Consider the following 15,306-nt stretch of genomic DNA (forward strand, 5'->3'; position numbering starts at 1 on the left):
TCGCTGAAAAATACCCAACCGAAGATGAGCGAAAGAGAGCAATTTCGGAACTGCTGCGAAAAGCTGAAGAGAGCAAACTATCTTTCAAGAAGTGGATCAGCTCTCCACAGCCAACTAGCACTGCTAGTTGTGTGGCAGCTCTGGAGATTGTAAAGAGGGGGAAGCCGTTTACAGACGGAGAATATTTGAAAGAATCGTTCATAAAAATATCAGAGCATCTATTCTCCGACTTTAAAAACAAGGGGGAAATTGTTCAGAAAATTAGAGAAATGCCTCTCTCCGCAAAGACCGTCAGAGACAGGACCATTAAAATGGCGGAAAACATCAGCCGTAAGCAAATTGATGACATCAATTCAGCTCAAGCATTTTCAATTGCCTGCGATGAGTCAAGTGATGTAAACGATGTTGAGCAGACAGCACTGTTATGTAGGTATGTCAACTGTGATGGGCCTCAGGAAGAACTGATTGAACTCATACCGCTAAAGGGCCAAACACGAGGGCAGGACATTTGTGAGGCTGTTGTGAGTTGTCTAGAAGGGAAAGGAATAAACACCACTCACCTGGTGTCAGTGTCTACTGATGGGGCACCCAGTATGAGAGGAGCACAGAAGGGATTTGTGAATTTGCTTCAAAAGTCACTGGATCGAGAGCTGATGGCGTTTCACTGCATCCTCCACCAAGAAGCACTGTGTGCACAAACATTCCCCCCCGAATGTGTCGAAGTGATGAACCTCGTTATCAAGATAGTGAACAAAATAATTGCAAACGGGTTAAGCCACCGACAGTTTTGTTCATTGTTAGAAGAAGTCGACAACGCATATTCAGATCTCCTGCTGCACAACAAAGTCCGGTGGCTGTCCAGGGGAGAGGTGCTGAAACGCTTCGCTACCTGTCTGGAGCATGTGAAAACGTTCTTGGAAAGCAAAGGCCTCCGCTATCCTGAACTGGAAGACCCCGATTGGCTGGGTAAATTTTACTTCATGGTGGATATGACAAGTCACTTGAACACGCTGAATACAAATCTACAAGGAAAGGGAAGCACGGCCCTGCAGATGCTGGAGAATGTTTTGGCATTTGAGCGCAAAATGACAGTGTTCGCAAGAGATGCACAAAAACGTACGCTCTCTCACTTCCCCTCCCTAAGAGAGTTCAAAGAAGCGAACAATGAAATAAATTATGAATATTTCCACCGTGCCATCATTGCAATGCAAGCTGCATTTGGAGAACGATTCAGTGATTTCAGAAAGGAGAAACATACTCTCTCTTTCCCTGTCACACCGCTGGACATCGACCCATCTCTGCTGAACACAGTTGCATTCACCGGAGTATGTAAGTCTGATCTAGAAATTGAACTGGCCGACATAGCGGATAAAGATTTGTGGGTAAATAAGTTCAAAACACTGACGGCGGATCTTGAAGAAGTCGCCCGTCAGAAGGCTACGCTCGCTAAAGAGCACAAATGGAGTGATATGGAAAAACTCCCCCACCCCGACAAACTTGTTTTTGAAACATGGAGTGCCATTCCTGACACGTATATTAACATGAAAAAGTATGCATTTGGAGTATTGTCCATCTTTGGCTCAACATACTTATGTGAGCAAGTTTTCTCAAGCATGAATTTTATAAAGTCCAAACACCGCTCCCGCCTCAAAGATGAGAGCCTACAGTCCTGTATGAAGATCAAAGTCACATCTTACAGCCCCGACATAGGGAAGATCTGCAGCGAACTTCAGACACAGAAGTCACATTAAAATGGTAAGGACAATAATATTTTACAAGCTATTATTTTTCAGAAAAAAAAAATAAAATTTAGACTCCGAGTTGATGTAGATTTTTTGTATGTTCAGGTGCTTCAGTTGATTGCTGGCTGAGCAAAAAAACCCGAAGAGGACGAGAGAACACTGACATGGACTTGTCAAAGACTCTCCTAATTTTGTTTTTCTTAAAAGAAAACTTAGCTGCTAAGTTGCAGCTAAATGTTTTATTTATATTAAAGTGGGCTAGTTTTTATTTTACTTTTACAAAAATATACGGCAGACTTAAATAGGCCTACAGTTAACAGTTTAATTTATTTCAAAGCAGGCCTACAAATGCACATTGCACTTCTGTTTGTTTTATTCAGTGGTTGTAACAGGTAAAATAAAAAAAGATGAAAAGCTATTTTTTGCGGCTCCCTACGATTTTTTTTTTGGCAGAAGAGGGGCAAAATGGCTCTTTTGATGATAAAGGTTGCAGACCCCTGAGCTAAACCAATCGGGAGCTTCCTGTATTTTTGACAAGCAGTTCTTCACCAGCAGCCAGTGCATCATCATAATAGCTTGAAAATGGTATGTATTTGATTTAGCTGATGCAGCTAGAACGTGATGCAGTTAAAATGATTTCACTGGTTACATAAGACCCCAATCCCACAGGTGTAGACACCTGTTTGTATTTACTCCCCAAATGATTGCAAGTATTTGCTGGTAGTTGCTGTGAATTGAATGCTTAAGACCAATTTATGCAGACCTAGAGACCAATCAGTGACCCCTGCCACCCATACATGCTAGCAAAAAGTGTGTATTCCACAGCCAGTTGGTGTATGGTTGCTGGATGTTGCTAGCGTGAAATTGGTTGCAAAAAAAGTATACAGTGCTACACTGAAAACTTCCTTGCTATTGCTTTGCTCACTAGCAGGTTGTCACAGTCAGCAGTAGTTAGCATGGAAATCAGCGACTTGTTTGGAAAAATTTACAAACTACTCTATAAGTTGTAGTGAAGCTGTGAAAACCGTGACACCAACCAGAAATGGAGACTGTTTACCTTTAAAGTAAAAGTAGAAGTTGAAACATGTTGGTTTCAGTTGTAAGGTGGAACTTTTTTGCTGACCAACAGCCTTCCTGTGGTTCTGCAATGGACTTTTTGAAGTTTCACTAATGCAGAGTGGTTAGGTCACCAGTGTTTGCACTAAATCGGCATCTCAGCCAAATCAAAAGTAGCTTTACTGTAGCCTCCACTTTGCAGCCAATAACATTCAGTGACCACTAGCAACCTCCAGTAACCACTTGCCTACTGGTTGAAGAATACATAATTTCCTTACCCCTTGAGGTTGCCAGGGGGTCTCTAGACCTGTGAGACTGAGACACATAATAATAGTAATACTGAAGGTTCACAATAAAAATAATTAAAAGGATTCGATTTTAAAGAGGTTTTTTTTTTTTTTTAACTGTGTTTGTTTCACTTTAGAACATTTTTTTGGACAGTTTGTGGGTTCTTATGTTTTAACTTATGTCTGTTAAGCATCTTACTGTAAAACCTGCACCTCATAGTAATATAAATGTGTACTGACTGCAGTACACGTTTGCAACACTTCAGCAACCTGGAACCTGGAAAATTGTAAACCACTAGAGGGCAGCATAAACAAGCTGATCAGAGGATCTTTGAGCTGGGCATACACTGTGCGATTTTTGGCCCATTTTGAGCCGATTTTTCAGTCGTGCGACCGTTTTGGCGATCGGTCCGATTTTGGCCTTCATCGTGCATCGTGTAGTATATGTGGGGTAACGACAAGCGATTAACACCTCACGACCAGCTCCCGATCATCAATCGCTTGGTGACCGTCGTGGAGGTGTCACCGCAGTTTCTCACACTGCGCACGCTCAAACACATAAATGTAGGTGAAAAAGACGGAGTAGCACAGCAGTGAGTGCAGCGTGTATCTGGACACAAGCGATGGAGGCACTTGTAGAACTTTGCAAAGCTCATCCAAACCCCTCGATGTGGCCTCACAAAATTATCACGACCACAACAACCGTGAAAATAGTTGGATGGACATTGCTGCTCAATCACAGCTGCCCGATCAGTGTTTTTCATTAACACTGTGTGAGTGAAAGACAGAGAGGGAGAGTGAGCGACAGATTTTCTGTTATAACCTTCATTTTTATGGACGCACAGTGTGAGCACTCAGGTCGCATCAGAGCATCGGGCCGTATAGTGTGAGACCCTGCATCGTGACCTATGAACTTCTAACCTCTGCGAGTCAATCGTACAGTTTGAGCAGGAGCTGAAAAGCGCGACTGAAAAAAATCGCACAGTGTCTGCCCAGCTTTAGCCCAGCATAAGGTAATGTTGGCAGGCATACTAAATCAAAAGCCCCTATTAGAAGTAATTATTGCTTGCTGTAAATAGGAAAGATAATATTCCTTTCTATATTTCTTTCAACATACTTTTATATGATCAGCTTCTTCAGAGACTTTTAGTGCTACTCTTCTATAAAATGTGACCACAATCTTGTCAGTGCAGTGTGCAGAGCTAAAATGGCTTTGGGCACTTTAAGGCACTTTAATACATCACGTTTCAGCCATGGTAGATTAGTCTTCCAGCCGAACCAGGCAATTAGCACTTGTAATTGGTGATGAACGGGCTGTTTTGCTTTGCAGAAATTGCTTCTGCCACAGCTTAATTTGAAAAAAATTCCTCACTGAAGGTGTGAAGCTTAAATAACATATGCAATAGGAAGCTTAGTTTATCTGGGCTTCAGCATGTAAAAAAACATTTCTGAAACTGCTAAAAAAATGAATGGAATGAATAATAGCCTGCATTTCCACACACAGGCTGCTGTGTTTGCTATTGATGATTCCTGTCAATCTTCAGGCGACCTGGCACAGACAAACCAAACTCTTCAGGGAGAGTTTCGGGGAAAACACACACAGACATGCACACAAAAGAAGTGCAGCAGGGTTCTTTTAAAAAGCTGCATTTCAAAGTAGGCAGACTCGTAATGACATTCCTCGATACTTCGCCTTGTGTAATACACCTGCCACTAACCTGCAGGTCTGTAAAAACAAGTTCTCTCTGTCACAGGGCATACAGAGAGTTTCACCGTTCTCTTGCTCTTAACCAGAGAGGTTGGAAGTGTTGTTAAAGTAGCTGCCGCTGCACGGACAGAAGGGGGAATCAAATATTCTGTCTGCCGGAGGGAAACGGGAGGGGAGAGGGTCAAAGAAAGCGACTGCCTCATGGATGAGGCGAGCGTAAAAACAGATGCTTTGACCAGGGCACGGCTGGTCAGAGGAATCCACATAGATGAGATGTGTAGTGGTTGGTTGGCTTCAGCTGGTCTTTCTGCTGAAAGCATAGGCCAGTTAACTCCACTCCTCTGCTCTGTCTTTACCTGTGGGTCACCTGGTTGCTGTGGAGGCCCGGGAATGTCTGTTCTGTTTCACTGCTTAATGAGCCACCTAGAAGTTCAGCAGCAGAGACGGACAGTTACCACCTACGCATTTTGTCCTTGTTTTACACTTGGAGAATCACTCACTCTAATTGTCAAGCATAGGAAATTGAAAAAATAAATAAAAAGAAGCTCACAGGGTACTCAATAGCATTCGTGTGAAATAGCAGGGCAACTCATTAATGAAAGATTTTAGCATTAAAATCTGAAACTGTTTAACAAATTTAGTTGGTTAAAAAGTAAGTGCAGTAAACACTTTACCAAACGACAAAGAGCAGATATAGCCTTATCATCTTACCATTATGGCAGCTGTACATCCACACACGATGGCCATCATATCGACATCTGCATTTCGTGAAGTTATTGGTGTAGTCCGACTCTGGCACTTCGTAGTTTGGATTAATTATAATCTGCAAGAGGGAGGGCACGAATGAGACGCTATAGATGCAGTTTGAAGCCATTGTATGAACAGCTGAATCTTGCTGAACTGTTGGTTCACTAGCAAAAGAGCTAAAGGCGGGAAACATCACCTGGAAAATGTAATCCCCGGGTTTCAGATCGGTAATGTCGACCCACTGGCAGTCGATGTCATGCCTGTAGGTATCCCAGCAACCCACAGTAATACCCTGGTCTCCAAAGTTGGCACATTCATACCTCTTTTCAATACCTGCAATAACAAAATATAATAATATTTGTCATTGCTTATCAGGCATTGACAAACTGAAACTCATCTAGTTTCCCTCTGTCTTTACACACTATTACTATGCACCCCTCTTTAATCATTATCTATTATTAAACTCTGGCTTTCTCTCCTTGCCTTTTATCCTGTTTTGCTCTGCTCTCTTCTCTTTCATATTCCCAGAGGTTTCTTCCTGTTAAGAGGGAGTTTTTCCTCCCCATTGTCACCACGTGCTTGCAGGGGGCTGTGAGATGTTGGAGTTTTATTCTACTATTGTAAGTTATAAAGGGTCTCGAGATGGCTGTTAATCTGAATTGGCGTAATATAAATAAAAGTGTACTGGGTTTTATTTAATTGAATTGAACTAAATCAGGCAACCTCAAATATATGGTTTCAATTTTAAAATTCATGCTGAATCCTGTAGCTGACCAGAGTAGTGAGTGTCTAGTTATAAGCCATAAAAACAAAACAAAAAACTGAAAGACCCTGGAAAAGCTCCTTACATCTTGGATAACTGTGGAGCTGCTTAATAATTCTGAAATTAAAAGTCAACCTTTTCACCTTAGATAGTGTTAAGTCACCCTTTTCAGTAAACATATCGTTTAAAGAAGCTTTAAAAGTCCATTACTGAACATATAAGAATTAGTTTTCTGCCACATGTTTCAAAAGTGAAAAATGTATTTCCTTCCATAACCGAATTCCTTTTTCAGATCTTACCTTCATCACACTCTGAGTCCTCCAGGCAGAAACTTGCTTTGTGTCCTTCAGCCACTTTGGTTCCATTGAGGCTGAATAGGTCATAGATGGTGAACACCTCCATGCTATGATAATGCCTACAGACAAAGACGGGAACATACTTCAGTCTTTAAAAGAAGACGCTTCTTGTCTTTTTAGCTCTAGTCTCAAGGGCACCGGCGTTCTTTAAATAAAAAATAAATAAATTGACCGTCCTGATATACTGAAAGCTGAAGGCTGCCAACAGTCCACTGGCTTTTTGCTTGTAGTTTTTAATGAAGGTGTAATTTATGTTTCTAAAGGGGATTTAGTAGGTGTATAAATCCAGTGCTTGTAACGAGAAAAGGTCTGACAGCCATCAGCATGAACCCTCTGAGGTCTTAGTCATCACAGGTGGTAATTCCTGACACTAACCCTGCATCTTGGAGAAAGCAAAAATGCACCTTTTGGGAAAACAGATGTTGAAATGAATTGTTCTTTCAAGACTTGGAAGAACAATTTGATCAAAACAAAAAAAAAAAAACATATTCTGATTGCCCGGGGTTAGTGATCAAGAATGCGATCACTTGATAAAATCTAGTATCAAACCTCCAAAACTGTGCTTGTACTTTCACTGACCTGTGACAGTCATGCCACACCCACGAGTGCTTGTCAGCTTTGGGTCGGAAGTCGGACTGGCCATTGTTGTGTATCTGTGAGGAGAAGCGCAGCAGGCGGCGGTAGGTGTTGGCAGGAACCTCGCTGGATGTGGAGGACAGGCAGTTTTCCTCATATGCACACTGCAGCATGAACATGGGCCGATCCTCCATGTAGGTGGTCTGCTCCACCACCTGAGGGTTCAGCACCAGGTCTGGTGCCGCTATAGATAGAAGTGAAAAATACATGCTGCTGAAACATTTTTAGGGACATACAGAAATTGTTCTAGCAGCTCTAGGTCAAAGTTATTTACATTTGTTGAATTAAAACTGAATGTGCAGATTGAAGGAGTAAAAGATTTTCAAGGCTCCATTCAAAGTAGGTTTAAAAGTGGAAAGGCCAATTTATTTATTCATTCATGATCAGGCTTTTTTGAGGCAAATTTTACACAGATAACATAATATGACTTTTCAGCACACTGCTCATTTCACTGTCTTACTCTCAGAGCAGGAGACCCCGGCAGCGTAGCGGCCGCCTCCTTTGGGGCAGCTGAGGTGGGCTCCATGGTGCAGGCAGTGGGACAGAGACATCTCAGTTCCAGAGCACCGAACGCCACTCATCACCACAGCATCAGCGCTCACCTCACCCGACCAGTACCAGGTCTCCTGTGGAAAAAACACAGTTTACAGATCAGTGTAGCAACCACAACCTCTCCATATATAGTACAGTATATAGTATGTATGTATGTATATAGTACATTGTATTTTATAAAAACCCTCCTAACTTGGTGGGCTGTCCCTATGACATGTTAATGCTGCTGAATCCCCTGCAGCAGGAATGCATTTAACTCCTCGTCAGCTTTCAAGTCAAGTCAGCTTTTTTGTATAGAACGTTTAAAAGACATCAAGTGTCATCCAAAGTGTTAAACAGAGGTACAATGTAGTTCAAATAAAAGAACGGATCAAAAATAAATGAAGATGAAAGAAATCTATATAAACATCCATACACTTATATACAAATAAGTAAATACAAGCATACATGTACACATACATACATATATATTAAAAAAAAACAAAAAACAATAACTAAGACAGAACAGACCAGGTTTTAAAAGTGATCTGAAAGCCTGTGAAAATAGGTAGGTCTTGAAGTTCAATTTGAAGATTTCCAAAGAGAAGGAGGCCTTTATAAAAGACTGAAGACTGTTCCAGAGTCTCGGAGCAATGACAGAGAAAGTATCCTTTAGATTTTAAGTGGGAGCGTGGGACCAGTAAAAGCATCCGATGGGAGGACCAGAGAGTTCGAGCGGGTAAGTGCAGGCTAAAGATCTTAAATGTAACCTGGAGCAGAAGTTTTCATGGGCATGATTATCATGATAATTTGGGGCTTTTAATGATTTCTTTTAATTATCTTTTTCCCCTTCCCAGGTTGGAATGATTTATAGCATAGGTGTCAAACTCTGGCCCGCGGGCCAAATTTGGCCCGCAGCCTAATTACATTTGGCCCGCGAAGCCATACCAAATTATTATTAGAGCTGGCCTACTGGTATTATACAGCTAATATATATATATTGTTTAGTATTAAGCTTTGCTTGTTCCATATTCAGTTTTTCAGCAAAACTTGTTTGAGTCCATAAGAAGAGATTCATTCTTAAATCTGGAGGAAGATTTTTTTCAATAAATATTAATGTTAGCCCGTGACCTTGTTCCAGTTTTGAATTTTGGCCCACTGTGTATTTGAGTTTGACACCCCTGATTTATAGTGTACATCTGTACTGACTCTGAAAAAGAAGAAACAGCGCACACATTTGAGTTGATTTTGGAGTGTATAGATATATATAGATATATCTCGATAGATAGATAGATATAGAGAGAGAGCATTTGTATACAGTGTATAAAAAAGTATATATGCAGGATCAAATTCGATTACAATGAGGTGGTGCTGAAGATTCTTCTAACTTGATAAGGCCAGCGCCTCTTGTTAGTGATCATGATTGACTACAACTAGTAGTTTTTCTTTGGCAGCATAAAAATGATTTATTTGACAGAACTCACTAAATTGACCAATACTCAGAACAATGAGAAAATGTGACATTTGCCCAACAGTTTTCAAAAGCAAAAATGTACTTTTAAGTAATCAAATTTAGTTAATCCAAATCATTCTGAAAAAGAAAACCTTTACCCTAGCCTGGGAGGGGTTATACTTCAGTTATCACAGAAAACAACACTGCAGGTTTAGCTGCTTGTGCTTGTGGACTTTCAGGTTCTGGTTGTGAATGAACTAATCCTAGGGGACTGATACACATCAGAAAATGTTTAATAATGTCTTTACGTTTCTCATTTAGTTATTATTTTTCAAGTTCTGTTTTACTTTAGTACTTACTTATTTTTAGTGTCTCACATTTGGTTTTACTTCCCCTCCTGTCTCATTGAATAAAGTGTCCACTGCTATGTCTTGTTTTCACTAGCTGTGTCCACTTCCCCTGACTGCCCTTCTGTGTCTATATAGTGTTGACTTCCCCTCAGTCCCTTGTGTCAGTCTCTGTTAACCTCAATGTCTTCAGCCAGTTATGGATTTGGCTTAGTGTTGTGATGGCTTTTTCTGCAGCCAAAATAATTGTTTGCTCTTGGTTTAGTTTGTGATGATTTTCCATATTGCAGCATTTTATTGCCTGTTTGTTTGTTTTTTGTCAAAAAGCGCAACTTAAAAGTTAAAGCTCTGTCTTATGAGCTCTTATCTCTAATCGTATCTCTAATGTATCGTTACACTGACAGATGATGAAAAAAGCTGCACAGCATGTAATACAGTAAATGGATTCCTGTTACAGCTGAGAGTCCTTCACACTCCTGCCGGAAGGCAAACACCTTATAATCATACGCTCTTCATTTCATGGCTGTGCAAACACTTTCATAAAGCTGTTAGCACAAAGCCCCTCAGCCTCCTTATCTGCTTCTACTATTACCCTGCTGCACTGTAAACAGTGTTTTGGGCCGCCCCCCAGTTCACACCCAGGCCTCTCTCTCCTAACGTCTTACAGGTTACTGTGTTTATTTAAAAAATGGAAGGCTGTGTATATACACAGAGCCACAGGACAGTGGCATGCATGGAAGTATGTAGCTGATATATTTAATCTATTTTTTTTTTAATCAAAATGAAAAAATAAATTAAGTCAAATATTTTTGCACAGTCAAATTAAAAGCAATTGCAAATTTAAAATGCATAAACCTAAAATTAAAAAATGCAAATTTTGTTATTCATATAGCCTCAAATTGTTAAAAAGATTTTCCATTTTCAAATTAGCAGACAATGTGCAGCCCTGAAGTTGACCAGATAAAAAACAAGAAATATTCATCCCATTTTTGGAAAAAGATTTTGTTACAACAGTTGAAATGATAATGAAGCTTAAAGTTTCGATTGGAAGCAAACAAATTTATTTATTAATTCGTGTTGTTCCAGTCTTCTGCTTGGAGTGAAAATTACTTGTAATTACAGTCATTTGGATTGTTGAACCATAAAAATACAACTACAATTTAAAATGAACTGCACAACATTCAAACCTACTCATAGCCCAAATTTTAATTTTATAAACTTATTTTGTATTGTCTACATACAGAGTACTCTTCCTATAACTCCCACCGTGGAAGGATAGATACATGCTAGTAAAAGCCGGTAAACAGTTAGCTTTAACATTTGTGCAGAAGCTATCAGCTAGCTGATTTGTCACATGTGTATTTAGAATGAAACATGTGACATGGCATTGAAACTGAACATTTAACAGTGTTTCCTGAAAACCCTCTCCTGTCTGATCATTTCTTGATAACATTTACATTTACAATAATTGATTACGCAGCAGTGGAGAGTGGACTTTATCAAAGTAGATGTCTTTCTGAAAGCACTGTAACTAAGTTTAAGAATATAATCCACCCACTGTTATCATCTTCAATGCCCTGTACCAACATAGAGCAGAGCAGCTATCTGAACGCTACCCCAACAGAGGTCGATTATCTTGTTAATAATTTCACCTCCTCACTACGTACGACTCTGGATACTGTAGCTCCTGTGAAAACTAAGGTCTCAAATCAGAAGTACCTGACTCCATGGTAATTCTCAAACACGTACCCTAAAGCAGATGACTCGTAAGCTGGAGAGGAAATGGCGTGTCACAAATTTAGAGGATCATCATTTAGCCTGGAGAAATAGTTTGTTGCTTTATAAGAAAGCCCCCCGCAAAGCCAGAACATCTTACTATTCTTCACTGATTGAAGAAAATAAGAACAACCCCAGGTTTCTCTTCAGCACTGTAGCCAGGCTGACAAAACGTCAGAGCTCTTTTGAGCCAACCATCCCTTTAACGTTAACTAGTAATGACTTCATGAACTTCTTCACAAATAAAATTTTAATCATTAGAGAAAAAATTACCAATAATCATCCTACAGATGTAATATTATCTACAGCTACTCTTAGTACCATTAATGTTAAGTTAGACTCTTTTTCTCCAATTGATCTTTCTGAGTTAACTTCAGTAATTACTTCCTCCAAACCATCAACATGTCTTTTAGACCCCATTCCTACAAAACTGCTCAAAGAAGTCCTGCCAATAATTAATTCTTCGATCTTAAATATGATCAACCTATCTCTAATAATCGGCTATGTACTACAGGCCTTCAAGGTGGCTGCAGTTAAACCTTTACTCAAAAAGCCATCTCTAGACCCAGCAGTCTTAGCTAATTATAGGCCAATCTCCAACCTTCCTTTCATATCAAAAATCCTTGAAAGAGTAGTTGTCAAACAGCTAACAGATCATCTGCAGAGGAATGGTTTATTTGAAGAGTTTCAGTCAGGTTTCAGAGCTCATCACAGCACAGAAACAGCTTTAGTGAAGGTTACAAATGATCTTCTTATGGCCTCTGACAGTGGACTCATCTCTGTGCCTCTAACTTTTTGCTTCTTAATTCAGATAAAACAGAGGTTATTGTACTCGGCCCTAAAAATTTTAGAAATATGGTATCTAACCAGATAAAACTAGTTCGTGCATTTATTACTTCCAGGCTGGACTTCTGCAATTCATTATTATCAGGATGTCCTAAAAACTCCCTGAAAAGCCTTCAGCTAATCCAAAATGCTGCAGCAAGAGTACTGACAGGGACTAGAAAGAGAGAGCATATTTCTCCTGTTTTGGCTTCCCTTCATTGGCTTCCTGTTAAATGCAGAATTGAATTCAAAATCCTGCTCCTCACATACAAGGTCTTAAATAATCAGTCCCCATCTTATCTTAATGACCTTGTAGTACCATATCACCCTGTTAGAGCACTTCGCTCTTGCTCTGCAGGCCTACTTGTTGTTCCTAGAGTATTTAAAAGTAGAATGGGAGGGAGAGCCTTCAGTTTTCAGGCCCCTCTTCTGTGGAACCAGCTTCCAGTTTGGATTCGGGAGACAGACACTATCTCTACTTTTAAGATTAGGCTTAAAACTTTCCTTTTTGCTAAGGCATATAGTTAGGGCTGGATCAGGTGACCCTGAATCCTCCCTTAGTTATGCTGCAATAGACGTAGGCTGTCGGGGATTCCCATGATGCATTGAGTTTTTCCTTTCCAGTCACCTTTCTCAATCACTATGTGTTAATAGACCTCTCTGTATTGAATCATATCTGTTATTAACCTCTGTCTCTCTTCCACAGCATGTCTTTTATCCTGTCTTCCTTCTCTCACCCCAACCGGTCGCAGCAGATGGCCCCGCCCCTCCCTGAGCCTGGTTCTGTCGGAGGTTTCTTCCTGTTAAAAGAGAGTTTTTCCTTCCCACTGTCGCCAAAGTGCTTGCTCATCGGGGCTCATATGATTGTTGCGTTTTTCTCTGTATGTATTATTGTAGGGTCTACTGTAGAATATAAAGCGCCTTGAGGTGACTGCTGTTGTGATTTGGTGCTGTATAAATAAAATTGAATTGAATTGAACTGTGAATGTACAAAACTATGAACCTACAGTCTTTTTAATATTATATATGTAGATGAAATGTAATTTCATTACTGCACACTACATGACTAAAAAGTCTCAGGAATTTATGTCACATAACCCTAACAGCTGAGTTTCCAGACTCGACAGCTAATTCTGATCATAATATACACCAAACAAAGCTCACTGACAGCCAACTGATGCAAACAGTGATTTAACAACTGACAGTTCCTTTTCTGTACTGGACCATTCAGTCCATCCAAAAGAAAAGCAGAATTTTTAGTTTTTCTGCGCTGTGGGAGTGTGGAAGCCCAAACACTCATGATTTGGCTGTAGGTATTCTAGTTCTCTCTGCTGTCTAGAGAGCAAACTTCTTTAAAAAAAAAGGAAAAAGAAAGACTCCTAAAACAAGTGGAAAGTTCCTTCTTTGTGTCATAGTAGTACATTTTGTATCTCATTTTCCACTGGCAGCACAAGCTATTTGCTGGAAGCTGCTTTCAGTGCTCTGTCGATACATTATTGCTGAGTTAGCTTTGTTCCTTGGATGTGGGTATATGCACTTTATTTCAAAAGAAAGTAAAATGCATCTGTGAATTTATTGGTGGTGTTAATTAACAGAAATGCAGAGACTGTGTTAAATTTGTGCCAGCCTGATTTATGCTATCCAATTAACTACTAGAATAACCAAGAGGCTTTGAGTTGCTGCACAGCAGGTCAACTGAACATGTTTAAAAAAGGAAGAGTTCTAAAGAGAATAACGGTGGACTTTCAATAATGAATTACAAATGCAGCGCCTATTCATGACTTTAAATTAAGCAGCACTTTCAAAGAAATCATCCACTTTGAGGAAATCAGCCCAACAAACTAAACTCGCATAGCTTTGTCTCTTTTAACTAGCTTTTTGTGGAAAATGTCTATTGGGTCATTTTCTATAAACTATAAACTAAAGATGAAGAGTCCACGGAGAACTGTGGAGAGGTTGTGCTCAGATTCGTACAGTAAAATTTGTTGGTTTACATTTTAGACATCTAAAGATTTTCACACGCCCAGGCAAACTGATTCCCACCCCCTGGCTGCTGTGACTCATACCTGGAAAGCATTGCTGGCAAAGCCCAGTCCCAGCTGTCTACAGACAACCATGGCCTCCATGGTTCTCCAGCCCTCGCTGCACACCGTGCCCCACACCAGAGAGCCATTTCTCTCCACCAGCACCTCCACACGGCCTTCATACGGGTTACGACCTCCACTCAGACGCAGCTGTGGGTGTGGAAAAAAACAACACGGGACTGTTGATGATCATCAGTGCTCTTGGAAGGGACACATTTACAGTGCTTGTTGCCATTAAATGCAAAATGAATACAGATTTAATCAAGATTTCACTGGTACACCTCTACTGCACCTTGTACACTTCATACATACTTTTGTATGTAGTAATGTTCCTCTCAGAGGTCTAAGTCATGACTCAACCTGGGTTCACTCCTGTTCATCCTGTAAACACTTCCTGGCTGAATTTGAGGCAATTTCTGTACAATGAGATTAATCAGCTCTGCGTTGTATCAGGTAAACATCTACGTACTTTCAGAAATGACGTTTTCATATTGTAAAAATTGCAGTGTGTCAAGCATTGCATTGCAACACATGTTAGCACAAACTAAAGAACACTTAAAGTATTCATGTTATTATGTTATACAGTAGAAGGAACTCCAGTTCTTGTCTACTGGACGAACTGCTGAGTTGCACTGTGAACTCATTTCCTAGAGCAGCTGTGTTAACCAGCATTTGACTGTAGTGAAATGGAAACTAACCCTTTCCTGGAAGCCCATTTTTGGGACATTACATCTGACGGCTGCATCCTCCTCATGGCTACAACCCAGAGCCTCCTTATTGAACGAACACTCAGTTATGGACTTCTCAAATCCTGAACACTCCACCTCATTCATATGCACTGGACCCATACCTGAAAAATGCACACAAAGAAGCAGATTCAGTTTGAATCACACTGAAGGTGACTGAGGGAACACAAATCTGTATGTTGGGTCTTGTTACATATCATTAAAAAACACAATTTTGGTGTAATAAAAAAATCTAAAATTCAAAGCTTC

The 15,306-nt window shown here is 40.2% G+C and overlaps 2 protein-coding genes across 2 annotated transcripts in view; one reads left to right on the forward strand and one right to left on the reverse strand.

The window, feature by feature from the left end:
- Positions 1-269: 269 nt before the first annotated feature.
- LOC148100147 (general transcription factor II-I repeat domain-containing protein 2A-like) lies at positions 270-1,751 on the forward strand. The gene has a single exon (XM_087848812.1). It carries the CDS (start codon positions 270-272, stop codon positions 1,749-1,751), a length of 1,482 nt encoding a protein of 493 aa, XP_087704938.1.
- A 497-nt stretch (positions 1,752-2,248) lies between these two features.
- The window catches only part of loxl2b (lysyl oxidase-like 2b), a 49,384-nt gene continuing 36,326 nt past the window's right edge, over positions 2,249-15,306 (reverse strand). Inside the window, exons 7-14 of the mRNA XM_087848964.1 lie at positions 15,010-15,161; positions 14,294-14,461; positions 7,756-7,921; positions 7,239-7,479; positions 6,603-6,718; positions 5,737-5,873; positions 5,505-5,616; positions 2,249-5,216 (exon numbers count right to left, since the gene is read on the reverse strand). Of these exons, the coding sequence (XP_087705090.1) occupies positions 5,146-5,216; positions 5,505-5,616; positions 5,737-5,873; positions 6,603-6,718; positions 7,239-7,479; positions 7,756-7,921; positions 14,294-14,461; positions 15,010-15,161 (1,163 nt within the window). The 3' untranslated portion in view covers positions 2,249-5,145. The remainder of the gene's footprint in view (positions 5,217-5,504; positions 5,617-5,736; positions 5,874-6,602; positions 6,719-7,238; positions 7,480-7,755; positions 7,922-14,293; positions 14,462-15,009; positions 15,162-15,306) is intronic.

This window comes from Neolamprologus brichardi, chromosome 12, assembly GCF_056152115.1.
Source record: "Neolamprologus brichardi isolate AB-2024 chromosome 12, ASM5615211v1, whole genome shotgun sequence".
Classification (NCBI taxonomy): Eukaryota; Metazoa; Chordata; class Actinopteri; order Cichliformes; family Cichlidae; genus Neolamprologus; species Neolamprologus brichardi.

Bases quoted from the DNA above. Each gene is read 5' to 3' on its own strand.
- LOC148100147 (XM_087848812.1), top strand. From the start codon at position 270: ATGCCTCTCTCCGCAAAGACCGTCAGAGACAGGACCATTAAAATGGCG.